Consider the following 17703-nt stretch of genomic DNA (forward strand, 5'->3'; position numbering starts at 1 on the left):
AGAAAGATGTGTTTGCCTCGATCGTCGATCGGGTCAAGCAAAAGGCTCGCAGCTGGTCCAATAAGTACTTATCTTCAGCAGGGAAATTGGTCATGATCCAAAGTGTCTAAACAGCAGTTCCTTCCTACTCCATGTCGTACTTTGAACTGCCAGTCTCGCTCTGCAATCGTCTGCAATCTGCAGTGACGAGATACTGGTGGGATAACAATGAAAGCACCCGGAAGATGGCATGGATTTCGTGGGACTCGATGGCTAAACCGAAAGCAGCAGGAGGTTTGGGCTTCCGGGATTTTCAAAGCTATAATGTTGCATTACTAGCAAAAGTGGGCTGGCGCTTGCTACAAAATCCCAACTGCCTGCTTGGTAGAGTGCTTTTCGGAAAATATTGCCCTCAAAATAACATCCTTCTCGCTTCTGAATCCTCAGCTATGTCGCATGGATGGCGAAGTATTTTGAAGGGGAGGGACCTGTTGATTAAGAACATGGGATGGCTAGTAGGCAATGGCCAGTCTATCTCGGTTTGGAGAGACCCATGGCTAAACCCCTGTCACAAAGAAAGACCAATGGGACCAGTATGTGAATCTCTCTTGGAGCTCAAGGTTTCAGACCTGTTGCAGGCTGAATCGTGTGACTGGGACCTGCAAAAAATTCAACTCTACCTCCCTGGGTATGAGGAAAAGATACAGAGGATAAGGACAAGCCAAACCGGGGCTCCGGATAAACTTATTTGGCTGGGAACGAAGATAGGAGAGTACTCCGTCAAGTCAGGGTATTTCTCTGCAGTAGACTTTCTTGAGGCTGGAAATGCACTTGCAGGAGAAGATCCTATCAACTGGAATAAGAGCATCTGGAGACTCGATGTAGCTCCAAAAGTTAAGCTCTTCTCTTGGAAGCTGCTAAAAGGTGCTCTTCCTGTGGGCGAACGACTAGTTGAGCGTCATGTGCCGCTAGACCCGCGATGTAAGCGCTGTGGAGGCTCCGAATCTATAATTCATCTGTTCTTTCACTGTCCATATGCCCAAAAGGTGTGGAGTCTTGCGCCTTTCAAGGCCGAGGTGGAGAGCAGCGGAATGGTAGATTTGGCAGCAAATTGGGCGGCTATCTGCTCCAAAACTTGTCTCCCCCCCTCGGGGGTAGTCTCTGATACACTTGCTCCGTGGATCCTCTGGCACTTGTGGAAAGCGCGCAACAAATTTGTCTTTGAAGGCCATTCGGGATCGCCAGAGGACACCCTATCAACAGCGATATCTTTAGCAAAAGAATGGGACTCCCAGCAGCGAAAGGAGCAGAAGCCTTCTCACCTCCAAAGAAAGATGCCAGAAGCCCACCTCCCACCTGGTGCGGTGACCATCAGATCCGATGCAGCCTGGAACCCTCGAGGCACAGCGGCGGGTTTAGGCTGGGTTATCCACTCCCCTTCAGGTATTAGGACGTTCAAATGTAGTACCTCTCAAGTGACTTCAGCTCCAATGGCGGAAGCTTTAGCACTGCTTGAAGCTGTCAAAGCAGGAACTAGAGAAGAGCTGAAGGTGGTTTGTTTCGAGGCGGACTCGTCCCAGCTAATAGATGCTTTAAACTCTGGAAGCTGCATACCTGAGCTCTATGGAATTCTTGCTGATATTATATCTTTTGCGTCTATTTTCGAGTTTGTCTCCTTTGTCTGGATTTCTCGGGAGAGAAATGGTCAGGCTGATATGCTAGCAAAGACTGCTTTATTAGCAGCTGAAACAATTGTAGTTGAGGGAACACTTATGGCCCCAACTAACTGATTTAAGATTAATGAATTATGTGTTACAAAAAAAAAAAAAAAAAAAAAAAAAAGAAGCAACTCGTGTTCCTCTCTAATCTCATTGTTCACGTACAAATACAGATCCTAAAAACATTACGTTTTGTTCCTTTGACCATGGAACTCAACCTCACTACGCCGACATCATGTTCCTCCAGCAGTATCTCGTCATCTTCGCATGAAATGGGTTTTTTAACCGATACCAAAGGGAAAATGAAAGAGAAGATTGCGGATGGGCAAGCGACCGAGACTCCGAGGGTAGAGTTTCGCTTTTTGTTCAACAACGACAATATAAGAAACTCTGGTTTTGGAGTTTTAGATGAGGCAGAAGGGACAAAGAACGAGGCTAAAGCGAGGGTGTTTGCTTGCACCTTCTGCAAGAAAGAGTTCTCTACTTCTCAAGCATTAGGAGGACATCAGAACGCTCACAAGCAAGAGCGATCATTGGCCAAAAGGCGTAAGGAGATCGAAATCAACTATCCTGGGCACTCCTTCTACAGCCAGTACCCACCAAGTGGTGTTTCCAACAGCAACAGCTCACAGTATGACCTTGGGGTTCGTTGCAATCCCAACATTGGTAAATATAAGGCCTATCCCTTAAACATCTTCAGATGTCGATTAGGGTACAGAGGGCTTAACATTAATTCCCATGTCCCTCTCCTGTCTCAACTTTCGTGCCCAAACACAGACGATTTTTCCATAAATTTGATTTCAAACTTAGAAGGCAGCATTCATATGAATAAGGAGGACCAAGGTGACAAAGAAGATCAATCGGACAGTGATACTTGCAAGGATACTGAGATTGACTTGTCTCTGAAGCTGTAGTTTACTTTTATTCTTATTCTTGGTTAAACTTTAGTACTTGTTTCTTAATTCAGCATCCTTTCATATTGTGTTTTTACTCGTAATGTTAAAGCTTATATTTATATATACAGACTTTAATCTCGCCAATCTTCTCTACTAACTGATACGTAAAAGTGTTTCTTTTCTCTTTTTTTTCTTTAATTTCTAAATTTCGAAATTTAACAAACGTTTTATTTTTGTGTGTGTAGATTATTTGAGTAGTTAATGATAACTAAAGACTAGAATATTTGGGAGAGCAATCCAATCCTTTAAATATTTGATGTTGAACAGTTAATATCACTTATTAGAAAATATGCAGAAAAAACCGACTTTTTTTCAAAAACTACAACTAAAAGCTCATTAAATTATTGATTATTTACTCTACCCCTCCAAGACCATACTTAGTGTTGTAGGTTGTTAGTATGTAGAGCTTAAAAGATTGCAACGTAAAGGCTAAAATACTTTGAGCATGCAAATTGTGGTAAATTCAGATAAATACTGTGATGTAAGTACGAAAACATTTCTGTTCGGATGGGATTTAGAGTTATAATAAAAAAAAGTATGTAGTGTTGATTAAAAAATACGGTTCCTCTAACAGAATGTGAGAATGGTCTGGAAGCATTTATATCTATTTAAACAAGTTTTTCTAGGGTGAATTTGAGAGTAAAACGAAAGGCATCTCGTGACTTGGGATTGGATCTTAGTAGGTGTAAATTGCATTCAGTTACCCCTCAACAACCGGCAACAACCTCTTCTCTCCAGCTATATATAAACCTTTTTTGCTACTCTCAAGTCCTAAGCAAAACACAAGCAGAGTAAAAAGAGAGAGACAAAGTGAGAAAAAAAACGTGAGAGAAAATAAAAACGGGATTGGATCTTAGTACAGCTTAACTGGTTATTAATTTAAAGAATATCATGAATGAATGAAATTAAAAAAAAAAGTGGAACGTAGATGAATGAAATAAGGGAAGTTATAGAATAAAAAAATTGAATTTCATTCCACTTATTCATAAACTTTTTTAACCATGAATATTTTATAACTACATTCCATTTTTTTTTCTGACATTTTACAAGGAATCATTGGAATGAGATTTGTTTTTTGTTCCATTCAAATGGTAAAAAAAATTTAGAATATGGAAGAATAAGCCATTCCAAACAATTTCATTCCAAAAATTTGTAATTGAGTTGCACCCTACGTGTAAATTGCTTGCAATATAGCCTTTTTTTTTGTCACTAAAATGCATTCATAAAATTGGGCCATGACCCAAAATCGTTAGCCCACTAAAAGATTTGATACAGAAGCACGAAGCACAGCTTTTGCAAGAAAATCTGAAAGAGAGTTCTTTGATCTAGGGAAATAGGAGAAAGATAGAGAGGTGAATCCAGACGAGATTGATCGTATATCACTCACGATTCCGATCAACTCTTTGCTCTGGATCCTGCCATTAATTACTCCGATGAGCGTTGCACAGTCTGAAAAGACTTCAAATTTTGTGATGCAGAGATCGTTCGCCGATCCAAGAGCTGTCAACAGGGCCAAAGCTTCTGCGATCAGAGGAGAGGCGATGAAGTCCTGCACCAGCGAACCTTCTACTGGACTAGGTATAGTCGGGCCTGTGAAGTCCTGCAATATAGCCTATTAAACAAGCAAGATCGGCACTAACACCGACAAATATCCCCATAGCAAAAAGCTTTAATTGTCTTGATTTGAAAATAACATTCCAGTATAAACTAGTTCATGAATCAATGGGAATGATGTATGGTATGTTGGTTGTTGGCCGCATACGCCACTGACGGGTAGACAAGAATTTGTTAAAACCGGAAATGAAGAACGGATACCCATGACTTTGGCAACCTGAGATAAGAGTTTGATGAGATTTGATGGCTAAGCATGGTTGAGTTGAAACAGAGACTCCGTCCTGAAATAAGAGCTTGATGAGACTTGATGGGTAGGCATGCTTCTAACAACCAAAACCAACGCAATGCCATAACAAATCTATGTGCTGCCGACTCCGGAATAATATTATTTTAACATTAAAACGAGAAAAAGAAGTAAATAAAAAAAAAACGATTCAGGCTCCTCTAAGATCGTTCTAGTTATGTCATTTTTTTAGATTCTGCTTAAAGATCTTACTTTCCCATTTAAAAGTGATTTATAAGACCGAAAAAGATAATGGCAAATGATGATGTTATCTTTCACTAAATGAATCATGATCACACTTATAAGTATTACTATATAGTCATAAGTAATAGTATCTCACGAAGACACCAAACTCTCCAATTTTTCAAAGAGTAGCAAAAAAAGAACGAGGGAGCAAGAAATCCTAATTCACTTAAAAACAAAATATAAAAGTCATGCTTGAAATGACGTGTGTAGTGGGCGTTGTTATGAATCACCAAATAGTTTGTAGCCATTTCTGATGATTTCATCCATAAATACTGTTTATTGCTTCTCAGTGCTTTGTGCCTGTATTACTCACCACCTCCTTTCCTTAAAATTTTATTACTCACTATTCTTCAGTTTGTTTGTTATGTAATCACATGTACAATCCTGATTTGAAGGACCCAACAGAGTTATATATGCATTTTAACATGTGTATAATATATATATATATATATATATATTCATTACATCGGTTTTATTAGAGACAAAATATCCGGCAAAGTGTCTCTATTTTATCTCCTTTTTAGCAATTACTGCCCTACAAATTGTTCAGCCACATAACCCAAAATCTGAAATAAAAAAAAAGGATAATGGTCCCCACTCTGTCTAAACAGATAACCACAAACCGAGAGAGAGACTACGCAGTTAGACTTGACTAGTATCCTCATTAACACGTATCTCTCTACACACAAAACCTAACGAAGCTGAGAGGGAGCCTCCTAGTCGATCGTACCCGAGAATGCACCGGCTGCTACTTGAATCCCACGTTGGCGGTGGAGGAGGAGATGGGTACCTGAGGGACATGAACTTCGACGCAAACATGGTGATCATACTCTCTGCTCTGCTCTGCGCTTTGATACTTGCGCTTGGGCTCAATTCGATACTCCGGTGTGCGATGCGATGCGGCTTCGGGCTATCCTCAGCGGCATCGACGGTGGCGGCAGACAGGCCCGGATTGAAGAAGCGAGAACTGAAGAGGTTTCCCGTGGCCGCGTACGGGTCGAGCGGGGTGGAGATAGCTACGACGGAGTGCGCCATCTGTCTGGGGGAGTTCGCGGACGGTGAGAAGGTCCGAGTTCTTCCGCCGTGTAATCACAGCTTCCACATGTCCTGTATCGACACGTGGCTTGTCTCTCACTCTTCCTGTCCCAATTGTCGGCACTCGCTCATCGAGTTACACGTGGCAGGATCAACCTAAACTATAGCAAGCTGCTCAGAGTGATTAGTCGTAAGTTGATTTAGTTATTTGTCAGATTATGGGCTCCTGGTAGCTCTAGCAGTTGTGATAGTCTATTACAGTTGTAGACTTTTTTTTTAAGTAAGTAATCAGTCTTTGCATACAATATGGTTCATGGGGAGTGATTTTTTTTTAAGTACGTAAAGCCCGAAAGAAAATATGAGACCGAATTATTCGGGTATAATTACATGGAAAATTAACAGGCCCATAATAAAAACACCACTATGTTTGGTTTTTAGAGGTAAAACAGCACTAAATAATGGTCCAACATAATCATTTGGTCCGAGAGTTTGGTCCCAGAAACTAACCTGCAAAGAGGGCTCAGGGGTGGACCGGGTGGTAATCGATACAGGTCGAACAAAGCCGGCCACACTGGAGACAAGTGCCGTAGTAAATGTACGGCTCTTACTTAAGTAGGTGCAGAAATATTGTCTAGCATCCTAATTTCTGCTATATGGTAGTGGTATATGGTAACGCATGTTGAAATAATTAATTTTATCTTATATTACAGTTGAATAAATGAAAAAAATAAAATAGTTAAATTTCAATAAGTATTTAAAAATGTTTTATTCATTTCATTTTAAAATAACATTAATTTTACTATTTATATTTTATTATAATTATCATAGACTATAGACTTATCTTACCACTGAATTTTCATGTGTATTATTTTTTCAATGTTTGTTTATCTTAACTATGATAGTAAGTAAAATAAAATATTTTCTGATATAAATTTGTTTCTTGAATTCTTTGGTATTTTCTTTTCTTATTGAACATTTTCTCTTAAATTTGATATATGCATCTCTTTTATTTTCAAGAATAATATATTTTCTTAACTAGTTTCATATATGCATATTTTGTAATTTGTAAAATTTTAACTACTGTAGTTTTTGTCAGTTAATAAAAATATTTTAGGTGGTTGAGAATATATGTAATCAGTTTTGTTATTTGTCTTATGTCTATATCCTTTATTTTGTAGTAAAATTTTCATAAGAGAAATACATAATTTAACATGGTATCATAGCCCATCATAAACATTTTAAATCCCAAAATAATATATTTTTCTAATCGGTATAATTGTCGTAATTAACCCTCTCGTATTAAACCCTCTCGACCGGATGTAAATTTCTTAAAATTCTATTCTGACTGATAAGATCCATTATTTTAAAATGGAGTATTAAGGATAAAGTATCTAACATCTAGAATTAAAGAAACCTTAAATAAGATATAAACGTTAGGGTAATCTACGTATTACCAATTGGTTTTAAGTTGGAAACATAATAAACTCGAATTTAACAAAGTGGAACCAGAACATATAAACATAGTGATTAGTTTCCAAAACTCATAAATTAAACCAGAGCACATGAACATGATGATTTGTCAGTTTCCACAAAAGGTAACGGTGGTTGCATAGAGTTGGGCTCCCAGGTTAAGAGAACCAACATGGGACTCATTAAGACATTAACTGCAGATGATCATGGGCGTTACATAATGGTGGACACGAGAAACAGGCACGTACACGAGCCAGATGTTAGACATCATCTCCTATGGTAAGGATTAAGAAATGTGATGCATGAGAGTAGTCTTGGTTAGAGTGTGCTTAGTTGAGTGAACACAAAATTGTAATGGAAATGAGGGAACTACATATAAATATGATTAAAGCCGTTTGGGCTTGCTGCACAAAAAAAAAAATTACCTGCGCTAGACGGGTGGGAGGGAGCGATGAGCGATGGCATGAGATTCCTCACTTTGTTTTGCATGTGCGCAATGCTCAACCAAATTACTGGCAATTGCAATTGCAATTTGCAAAACATTATTTGCATCTCTGAGAGGTATGAGCCCAACACAACCCAAATGTTGGTCTAAAGTCCAGTAACATCGATTTTATTTACTTGTAAAAATATCAAAAGTAGTACAAAACCGAAGACGAACGTGCTTCCCGCTTTTGAGAGTGGAAGCCAAAAAAGTGGAACTATAAAAGTTGTAATGTAAATTACAAAGGAAAAGTAGGGTGAGGTATATAAAATATATACCAGTAAAGCGAAGACATAAAATTTGCACACAAAAATGAGAAATGCTAAAAGGGTGTTTGTGTCTCAAATCCAAATCGCCTACGCCTATCATATTTAATAATGCTGTATTAGTTAGAGATACATACGTTCTCTGGACCAGCATGTGTGAATGTGAGCACTGAATAATAATAGTAATTATGAGTGTCTGTAAATTAGCTGACAAAAGTATACATTTTGAATGTAAAGCTTACTGGGAGTAAATAATAGTGAACAGAAATGAGTAAGTGTGTGGGGGCACTCCATAACTCTACAATAATGAAAGCATTGCACTACAGAAAAAAGCTTATGCTTGGACCCTTGGGGAGTCTGACTTCACAATGGTGGTGGTAGACTTCTCTATTTCCCTTTTATTTTTGCTTTATCGTTTTGTTTTACTGACTGACTTTATGTCTCTTCAAAACCAAGATTTTCAAATGTATTATTCATCTTCTGAATATGTTAATGTATGTTAAAAGATTCAAATAAAATGTGGGAATGATATAGATAGGGCATAACAAACAGAGAAACCTCGAACATTTTGATCTACTTTATGAAACAATAACAACCTTCAACATTTTGGTTACAATGAGTGTGAGAGACTCCTCGAACTGAGCTCAGCTGGCATGATAAGCTCATAAGAAAACAAAACCTTTCTTTTTATAAAAGATGAAGATGGAACTTTTTTTTATATATGATGATAACTGAAGAAGAAATAAAGAACTTGTTCCATCTTGTCGTCGTCACTCAAACTCTTGAGAGGGACACTGTATGAGCTCTAATATCTTCACCACTTCCTCCATCTCAGGCCTATTCGAGGGCACTTGGGACCCACATACCAACCCTAGTTTTATCACTGGTATTGCCTCCTCTGCCGGAAAATCTCCTCTCAGCCTAGCGTCAACGCATTCCTCCACTCTCCCTTCCTCTAACCCCTCTCTCACCGTCTCACACAGCACCATCACGTCGTCCTCCGCATACTCCACCGGCCTCTTCCCCGTCACCACCTCCAGCACCAAGATCCCAAACCCGTACACATCGCACTTCTCTGTTATCTTTACCGTCCGGCATGCAAACTCCGGGGCCGTGTACCCCAAGGCGCTCTGTACCTTTCCGCTCAAGACACACCTGTCCAGCGCGGAGGCCAAAAGCCTGGCCAGCCCAAAGTCAGAGACTTTAGCCTCCCCAGTGGCTGCGTCTATGAGCACGTTCGTTGCTTTCAGGTTGTAGTGAGTGATGTTGCTCCCGTGCAGATAAGCCAGACCTCTCGCTATCCCCAGAATGATGCTGAAGCGTTGACGCCAAGTGAGGCAAACGCACTCGTCCCCGTGGAGATGTCTGTATAAGCTTCCCCCAGAGACAAACTCATGGATCAGAAGCTGCAGCGACTGCGTCCAGTAGTAGCCTTTGATCTCAACCACATTCCTGTGCCTCAGCTTGCCGAGTTTTCTCATCTCTCTCTCGAACTCCTCCTGCGACTTTATCAGACCCGAGACTGTCAGTTTCTTGACTGCCACAGGACGCCCATCCTGGAGACTCGTCTTGTAGACCACTCCGAACCCACCACGGCCCAGCTCGCAGTCCTTGTTGAGCAATGCATTTGCGCCTCTTGTGTCAAACACATCCGCTTCCCCTGAGAACATCACCAGCTTCCCGAATTCTTGATCTTTACTCGGGGAGCAGCTGAAGGTTTCGCCAACTGACATGGCGAGAGCAGCTCCTGCATCGTGGCGGGACATGCTAGATCGGGCGTGCACATTGAGCAGAGTAACGGCCACAACCCCAATGGCAATGAAGGCAGCAGCACCAATGGCAATGAGCGCGGATATGCTAAGAACGCTCTTCCGGATCTGACCGCTGAGAGGTGGACCACTGGCTGGATTGGAGGAGTTGGGATTGAGGACGATGGGTTTAGGGTGGACAGAGAGACATGAGCGGTTAACGACGGAGCCGCATAGGGATGGGTTTCCGGTGACGGCAGAGAGAGGGATGGTGTTGAAGAAACCTCCAGCTGGGAGCTCACCAGTGATGCGGTTGTGAGAGATGTTGAAGGTGACCAGGTGGGTAAGTTTCTCTACTTGTTTGGGTAAACTTCCAGAGAGATTGTTCCTCGACAAGTCTATGTACTGTAGGTTGCTGAGACTGCCAATGCTCCCCGGAATCCCACCGGATAGCTTATTCTCCGACAGATCTCTGCACAAACACACACACACACGGTTCGCTTGAGAAAAATGACAAATAAGTGAAAACCAGATGCTTATGTACTTACATTGTGTTCAAAGCAGAGCAGTTTGAGATGAGAGGCGGGATGTGGCCGGTGAGGTGGTTTCTCTGAAGGTTGAGTTGTTTAAGGGAGATGGCTCCACCGATCTCAGAAGGAAGTGTTCCATTGAGAAGGTTACTACTCAGATCAAGAATCTCAACGAGTTTGAGTCCTCCAATGGAGGTGGGTATGGAACCGAAGAGAGAGTTGGTGGAGAGATTAAGGTGCACCAAACTTGTAAGGATCAAAATGTTAGAAGGTATCTCACCGGAAAAAGCATTGGAGGAAAGATCTAGAAGGCGAAGACCTTGAAGAAAGCCAAGGCTGGAGAGGTTCCCGGAGAAGAGCATCCAGCCGGTGAATGAATTCTTGCTGGCGTCAAAGGAGAGTAAGTCGGAGCAGTTGGAGATGATACTGTGTGGGATCTCCCCAGCGAGAAAGTTTGAGGAAAGGTTGAGTTCCTTGAGAGAGAGGAGGTTTCCCAGAGAAAAGGGCGCATTCCCGGAGAAGTTGTTGGCAGAGAGATCCAGAGTCTCCACGCTGCCCATTTCACCGATCCAATCAGGGATTTCTCCGACGAGAGAGTTTCCACGCAGTCGGACCAAGCTGCAAGACGCGAGGCTTTTCATTGAAACCGGAAGGTTCCCGGAAAAGTAATTATGACTAAGATCAAGCCATCTCAAGGAAGAACAAGCTCCAATGTCGGAAGGAAGGTGACCAGAGAACCAGTTCGTGGACAAGTCGAGGTGGCGGAGATCATAGAGAGCGCCGAGGTCGGAGGGGAGGTCGCCCTGGAGGAAATTGTGAGATAAATCGAGGGACTTTAAGCTCTTGAGGAACGAGAGCTCTCGGGGCAACCTCCCAGAAAGTTGATTGCTGGAGAGATTAAGATGGGTGAGGGTAGAGCAGTAGCTCAGGGACACCGGCAGAGGACCCGTCAGCCTGTTTCTACCCAGTGACACTGACCTCAACGACCCGCATTGCTCGAAGAACCCGTCTGGGATCCGACCCGACAGGTTATTGCCGCTGAAATCGAGGAGCTGGAGGGTCCCACGGTGAGTGAGCTCCGAGTTTAGGGCTCCGGTGAGGTTGTTGTTGGAGAGGACTAAGGTGTGGAGGGACTGGAGACGGAGGAGGCCACGTCCGATGTGCCCTGAGAGAGAAAACCCGTCAAGGCGGAGCTCCGTGACCTGATTGGTGGCAGGGTCGCAGACGCACCCGACCCAGCTGCAGGGATCGTAGTCTTCCGAGTTCCAAGAGGCGAGCTTGGAGAAGGGGTCGTCCAGGCCAGCCTTGAAAACTATGAGCCCCAAAACGTCGTCGTTGAAGGTGGGGTCTTCTGCACTTGTAACTGAAGCGGCCACGGCCAGGAAGAAGCTGAGTGAAACAAGGGCGTCCTGCAACCACATTTCCTCTGCCCAAATAAAGGATTGATCTTTTTAATAACAACAAAGAAGAGCGAGCCAGAGGAAAGGCAATAGGCTAGTCCGCCATGGATGCTGGACAAGGAAACCAACCAAAAAGCTTTCTCTTTACCGGAGATTCTTATAAGTCATCTGCTTCCCAAATCATTTAAAAAGGTTTCAGTGAACTGATGATAATAATCCCAGAGGAAGAGGGAGAGTTTGAACAAAGGAGGAAGAGGAAAAACAAAAGCAGCAGCTTGAGAATAAAAGGGAAGGTGATGGCCGAATCCAAAGTTGTTTCTGTTATTAAAAATTTGAAGAAGCTTTACTAGCGGGGAGAGAGAGCTGAGAGAATTTGGAAAAAAAGGCAGAGAGAGAGAGAGATAAAGAGAATGTGCTGTAAACGGCGTAAGCTCCGGAGACGAGGCTTTATGACTTCTCTCTCTCAAGTCCTGGGGACAATCTTCTCCTCGCCTTTAACACTTTTGTCTACTTTTTTTCTTTTTCTTTCAAAAATTAATAATCTTAAACCGGTCACGCTTATGATCATAGAATCAGATTTTTTTTTTTTTTGAATCAAATAATAATACTATATGGAAGCTGCAAAGCGGATGGAGTAGAAGAGAAGGGATCCTTTCTTTCTTTCTTTCTTTCTTGTCCCAGAGCATGCAATGCTACACCATCATTTCTCTCTTTCTTTTTTAAAAAAAATACTACTAGTATATTACAACTGAAATGATTTATGAAGATGGCGTATAGCTTCCACCACACCTCAAGCACTACTACTTGCATATGTTTCTTATCAAAATTGATTACTTGTCATTTAATTAAAACCACTTCAATGCACAAAGTGCCGTAAACGGTGCTCACTACAACTGAGTATCTTCCCGTTGACTTTAGCTCGCTCCTCGTTTTTTCTGTGATCTACTTAAATTAAAAGTCAGATTTAATTGTTTTTCTCAGTGTGTGGATCACACTGGTTCAGTAGAAAATAACTCCTTTGTTATTATTGAATCGGGAAAATAAACAAAAAGAACAAAAGTTAGAGAAAGAAAGAAAGAAGAATAAACAGGGATAATGAGTGATATGATGAGGATAAAAGACATGCCTACCAAACGATCTCAAGACTTCTCTACCTTTGTTTCATTCCCAAGCAACATTCACATTTATTATGTTAACATCTCTTACATTCATTAACAAATGTTATGCACTTTTATTGGCACAAGCTTTTATTTCAATATTTGTTTTAGCAAAAAAAGAAGAAGAAAAACTACACATTACAAAGATCAAAAAACAATGTTCAGCTCTGTTCCAGAGTTAGATGTAATGTGAATCAAGATGAAATTTTCAACCCACTGTTAGGTATTGAAGTTGCCATTTCTACAAAAATGGAAGATAAGAAAAAAGATTGTACTCTTTTATTACGAAAATGTTGTGGTGTACTATAAACGAGTAACCGACCAAAAGGATAAAATAAATATATAAGGCCCAACTATCGGATGCACCTGGCCAGTATAGTTTTATAGCATCTATGATATAAAAACAGTAAGTAGCATAAAAGGACTTCCCACAATGGCTAAATTAAACGTAAGAGAACCCTATATATATGATCAAATTAAGGCTTGAAGTTTGAAGCTGCAATGAGTGAAGCCTTTGTTCTTACAACTCAAGCTGAGAAGAAGGTTGAGTGTTGGGATGGTTATCGAGAGGCATGTATTGCGCCATTATCGCTCTTATCTCTGAGTCCATGTATGTCTACAGCACATAATCAATTAGGAAAAAAAAATTACCACGATCAAAATCAGTTTATTATGTATATATCCAACTCCAACCAAATATTGAACAAGTATGTTCTAATAAGCATACCCGGATTCTGTATTTGTAAACCGTGTAAGCTCCCAAAGCAGCTGCTCCCAAACCCATTAGTATTATCCATATCACCCCCCAGCTTACGTCTCCTCTTGCATCCTTACCTATATGCATAGTAAAATTTAATTTTTATCCCCTTGATGATCTGAAACTTTTTCTGGTTTCAAGAATTATGTGATGAATACATACTTATGCAAATGTCGTGCTCTCTGATGTAAAGCAGGCTTCCGCTGCAGCTGCATTCATAGCTTCCCCATGTGTTCTTGCATTTGCAGCCGCGACATTGGCACGCTGTTTTCTCTTCACACTCATTCACATCTGTATTTATAACACATTAACAACATGTGGGGGGGGGGGGGGGGGGGGTTAGTTCAAGCTCTTAATTTCATATGTATAATCTATTCAAAGAATACCTTCGCAGTTTTTCAGCCCATCTCCCTTGAATCCAGGTGGACATTTGCAGCCTTTCGAATGATCATCCTGAACAACAGCAACAACAACAAAAATAAAAAGGTAAGAATCAATCATTGTAAGTCAAATATATAGAAAGAGAGCAATGTTTAAACAGAGGATGGAAGTTAGTTAGTTTTGAGGTATGCCATATTACACGGCAAGCCGAATATGTTCTTCCCATTTGGGTATGTTTCCAGCATCCTCCATTGTTTATCCCACAACGCAATGCCCCTGACGCTGCAATATCCAAAAAAATTCTTTGTCATTAAGTTAATCATAACATACATTTGAGCATTTCTTACCTTCACAATGTGTGTAACCGTCACCCAAAAATTTGACACCTTGAACAATGGGACATTGACACACTCTTCCTCTGAAAGTGTCCTGAAATAATGATACTCCTTTTACTAAAACATATACGTAGATATGTAGCATAATTATAACAAAACAAACAAATTTCTGTAGAGAGGTTACATACCCTGCAAGCTGTAATGTTGGTAGTCTTATCCTCCCAACACCCTCCATTATTTTGTAAACACTCGTTGGTTTCTATGTCTGCGCAATCACAGAAGCCAGAATCATACGTCAAAAGTAGTGTATATCAAATAGAGATATGTACAGGAAGTAGAGAGGACCTTCGGTTAAGCATATGGGTGGCTCAGTCGTCTCGCGGAACCCTGAGCAAAGGGCCTTAAGAACCGCAGATCTCTCCAACTTCCCTGTGATAATAAAAATATTAAATAAAAACCTAACCAGTTAATAATGTCAAAACGGAAGAACTTCCTTGCTTCTTACCTCTGTATTGTCTGTTGTTTATCACAATAGTTGGTAGTATTGTCACATCTCCTCGCGAACCTTTCCCAACCTTGAACAAAATTAGCAATCAATAGTTAGAAGGCTTACATTTGTGAAAGAGAGAGAGAGAGAGAGAGAGAGAGAGAGAGAGAGAGAGAGAGAGAGAGAGAGAGAGAGAGAGAGAGAGAGAGAGAGAGAGAGAGAGAGAGGGCTCACTTGTGCTTCTTGTTCATCTCTGAGAACGGGGTTCTCAGTGTTTGCTTCGATGTCTCCAATGCATTTGTCAATTTTATTCACATCGACTCCTACTCGAAAGACATATATCAAGAGATAAAAAAAAAAGAGAGATATATATATAATAGAATAAGAAGTTGGTTAATACCAAGAGAGCGAATAACTTGATCGGCGCATTGTTTGTTGTACTTTTCGTGTTTCATGGGACAACGGATGGCGAAGTCGGTGACATAATCCCACCAAATCCAAGGCTTTCCACTTTCATTCATCACTCTAAAGAAGCAAGCTTGGCGTAAATTCTGAATGATCACGTCTCTCCCGTTGTATCCTCTGGAGAAATCTTGCTCAGGGTCAGGAGCACAATACCTTCCTCCGTTGATGCATTGCGATTTGCATTGTCTGCTTGCTAGAAACGCTTCAGGACAGTACCAGGTGATGTAGTGGGGAGTGAAGCGAGTGTATCCTCCTTTCTCGAGAATCTGAGCCGCTCCTTTGAACCTCTTAAGGAACCGGATCTGTGCATCACACTTGGATCCACACTCATCATTGCTGTTGGTCCATAGCTCGTAGGCTACTCGGTCGTTCGGGTGTGGAAGAGCTTCCCGCCAGTCCAGACTTATACGGACGGGTTCTCCTTGATCTATGGCCGTTTTGATGGCGCTCCCTAGAGATCTGCTCAACAGCGCTGAAGGAATCGTGATGTTCTGCAGGTATTCCGCATCTGCTGTTTCGTCCTCTGGGGCGTCCATGGTGATGAGTGGCTCCGGCCTGTTATCCGCCACCAATATTGTCGCAGCACCCGCTCGTTGCGCGTTCCAGGCCTTTAAGGTGAAGTAACAATCTGGGGGAGGGGCCAAAATCACAACAAATAACTGAGTCATGGGTTCCTTGCATAGCAAGTCATCCTAGTTTTCACGTGAATCATAAAGAGAGAAAGGAATGGGGGACCTCCTCGATCGACGAGAACGAATGTGGGCAATCCAGAGACTCTAGATCTGAAAGAGATGTCGAAATCCTCAAAGTTCTTGCAAGCCTTCTGGTTAGCTTTGGGGTAAACCACAGAGCCAGACATGCTTCCGCCGTACTGTGGAACACCAAAGTTGCCAAGGGCGCATTCATAAATTCCTCTGATGGACTCGGGTGAAGTCACTCGCAGGCTATTCTTCTCAACCACGAACCTCCCCATGCACGAACCCCACCACCACCACACCATCACCCATCCCATTACAGATAATCTTACATTCTTCATCATCATCATCCCACCCGATAGATACATTTCTCTGTTTGATTTCTAATATTGGCTAACCTTTCTATTTTCCCTCTTTCACTTTAGCTTCGCTTTCCCATAAAAAGAAATTGAAACTGTCAAACTAACTCTCAGAGCAAATATATCTTCCGCTTTCTCCTGGTTTTGACGTGGCAATAAACGCACTGACGCGAGTTGGGCCTAATATAACCTAATTTGTGGGTCTTTTCTTCTGAATATATATATTAGACCCATATTTCATTTTCTCAAAGTTGTATATGCCTTACCCCTTTTGACTTTTGAGCAACGTATATGCCTTATTAAGCCTTTTTTCAAAAAAAAAACGTATATGCCTTATCCAGGAAAGCCTTTTCGATCCCTTTTATTTCCATCGTGTAGTTGCAGTAGTGGTAGTAGGCTTTTAAATATAAACAGTATAGATTTTTTAACAAGTATTAGTTATTTTTTAAGCAATTCGATAAATACTAATTTCCGGTTGACTATTAGAATAATCGGACGAAAGTACGTCCCTCTTTTATGAAACGCGGTCTGCCGAGTACCCGAACCTGTGGACCTTTTATCTGGTCAAACAGCTTTACACAGTTCAAATCCAACAAACCATGATACCCGAAATATATATAATAACACCATATGAACAAACATAGATTTGAATGTTGGTTAGCTTCTTAAAATCATAAACTTTTGTTGTTTGTTCCCCATATTTTGTTGAACTTATAATATATAAAATATATTTGTTTTACCTAAAGGACGAGTAATGAGGGGGATGGATATCTTTGGATTTTATCATGTGTTATCAGCCTACTTATTTTATAAAATGATATTATATACATAAGTCTCTAATATATTATAATGTTAAATTAGGAGGTCAACCTGAGGACTCTGTGGCTACGATGACCTAAATGGTGCGGAAGAAAAGTGGTGACGATTTTGACTAGAAAAAATGTGATTGTTGCAGTGTGTTTATACTTAGCCACACGGACGTTGCTTTCACTCTCGCGTTTATCAACTTAAGTTGTTGGAGTCATCTTTTGAGATATATCTAAATTTAAATATTACCTATACTAGGTTTGTGTCCGCGCTACGCGCGGATTATATACTTTAATTTTACAAAAAATGTATATATTTGATGAAGAAAAGAAGGGAATGACAATAGATCTTAGTTTTCATTTTTAACATCTACGTAAATCAGTTATCCTGGCGTAGAATTTCCATTCGTGGTTTAACTTTGGTAGATGTCAAAAAGGCATCTAGCTTCACACTTACAATTCTGTACTATTATTAATGAAGTGAATTTGTTAATTTGTCATTTTTTCAATAATATTAGATTTAGTCATATTT

At 40.9% G+C, this 17703-nt stretch overlaps 4 protein-coding genes across 4 annotated transcripts; 2 read left to right on the top strand and 2 right to left on the bottom strand.

The window, feature by feature from the left end:
- The first annotated feature begins 1786 nt into the window (after window positions 1–1786).
- LOC125581367 lies at window positions 1787–5146 on the top strand. The gene has a single exon (XM_048746684.1). It carries the CDS (start codon window positions 1787–1789, stop codon window positions 2609–2611), a length of 825 nt encoding a protein of 274 aa, XP_048602641.1. The 3' UTR covers window positions 2612–5146.
- A 194-nt stretch (window positions 5147–5340) lies between these two features.
- LOC111211388 (RING-H2 finger protein ATL74) lies at window positions 5341–6136 on the top strand. Its single transcript, XM_022712443.2, has one exon. It carries the CDS (start codon window positions 5533–5535, stop codon window positions 5989–5991), a length of 459 nt encoding a protein of 152 aa, XP_022568164.1. The 5' UTR covers window positions 5341–5532; the 3' UTR covers window positions 5992–6136.
- Window positions 6137–8558: 2422 nt separating this feature from the next.
- LOC106431806 (leucine-rich repeat receptor-like protein kinase PXC2) lies at window positions 8559–11750 on the bottom strand. The gene is made up of 2 exons (XM_048746686.1): window positions 10348–11750; window positions 8559–10271 (listed from the first exon to the last, which is right to left on the bottom strand). Exons 1-2 carry the CDS (start codon window positions 11748–11750, stop codon window positions 8822–8824), a joined length of 2853 nt encoding a protein of 950 aa, XP_048602643.1. The 3' UTR covers window positions 8559–8821.
- Window positions 11751–11921: 171 nt separating this feature from the next.
- On the bottom strand, window positions 11922–16553 carry LOC106431793 (vacuolar-sorting receptor 2). The gene is made up of 12 exons (XM_022707412.2): window positions 16047–16553; window positions 15247–15939; window positions 15081–15169; window positions 14865–14934; window positions 14705–14788; window positions 14548–14624; window positions 14372–14453; window positions 14224–14306; window positions 14030–14096; window positions 13806–13934; window positions 13614–13720; window positions 11922–13502 (listed from the first exon to the last, which is right to left on the bottom strand). Exons 1-12 carry the CDS (start codon window positions 16372–16374, stop codon window positions 13407–13409), a joined length of 1905 nt encoding a protein of 634 aa, XP_022563133.1. The 5' UTR covers window positions 16375–16553; the 3' UTR covers window positions 11922–13406.
- Between the last annotated feature and the right edge of the window lie 1150 nt (window positions 16554–17703).

This window comes from Brassica napus, chromosome C2 (assembly GCF_020379485.1).
Source record: "Brassica napus cultivar Da-Ae chromosome C2, Da-Ae, whole genome shotgun sequence".
In the NCBI taxonomy this organism is placed as follows: Eukaryota; Viridiplantae; Streptophyta; class Magnoliopsida; order Brassicales; family Brassicaceae; genus Brassica; species Brassica napus.

What these genes read in the sequence shown, in the direction of transcription:
- LOC125581367 (XM_048746684.1), top strand. Translation starts at nt 1,787, where the DNA reads ATGTGTTACAAAAAAAAAAAAAAAAAAAAAAAAAAGAAGCAACTCGTG.
- LOC111211388 (XM_022712443.2), top strand. Translation starts at nt 5,533, where the DNA reads ATGCACCGGCTGCTACTTGAATCCCACGTTGGCGGTGGAGGAGGAGAT.
- LOC106431806 (XM_048746686.1), bottom strand. Translation starts at nt 11,750, where the DNA reads ATGTGGTTGCAGGACGCCCTTGTTTCACTCAGCTTCTTCCTGGCCGTG. An exon ending in TGCTCTGCTTTGAACACAAT is followed by an intron (nt 10,272 to 10,347) that starts GTAAGTACATAA and finishes GTGTTTGTGCAG; the next exon opens with AGATCTGTCGGAGAATAAGC.
- LOC106431793 (XM_022707412.2), bottom strand. Translation starts at nt 16,374, where the DNA reads ATGTATCTATCGGGTGGGATGATGATGATGAAGAATGTAAGATTATCT. An exon ending in TCAAGTTATTCGCTCTCTTG is followed by an intron (nt 15,170 to 15,246) that starts GTATTAACCAAC and finishes TCTTTCGAGTAG; the next exon opens with GAGTCGATGTGAATAAAATT. An exon ending in TTTACAAATACAGAATCCGG is followed by an intron (nt 13,503 to 13,613) that starts GTATGCTTATTA and finishes TATGTGCTGTAG; the next exon opens with ACATACATGGACTCAGAGAT.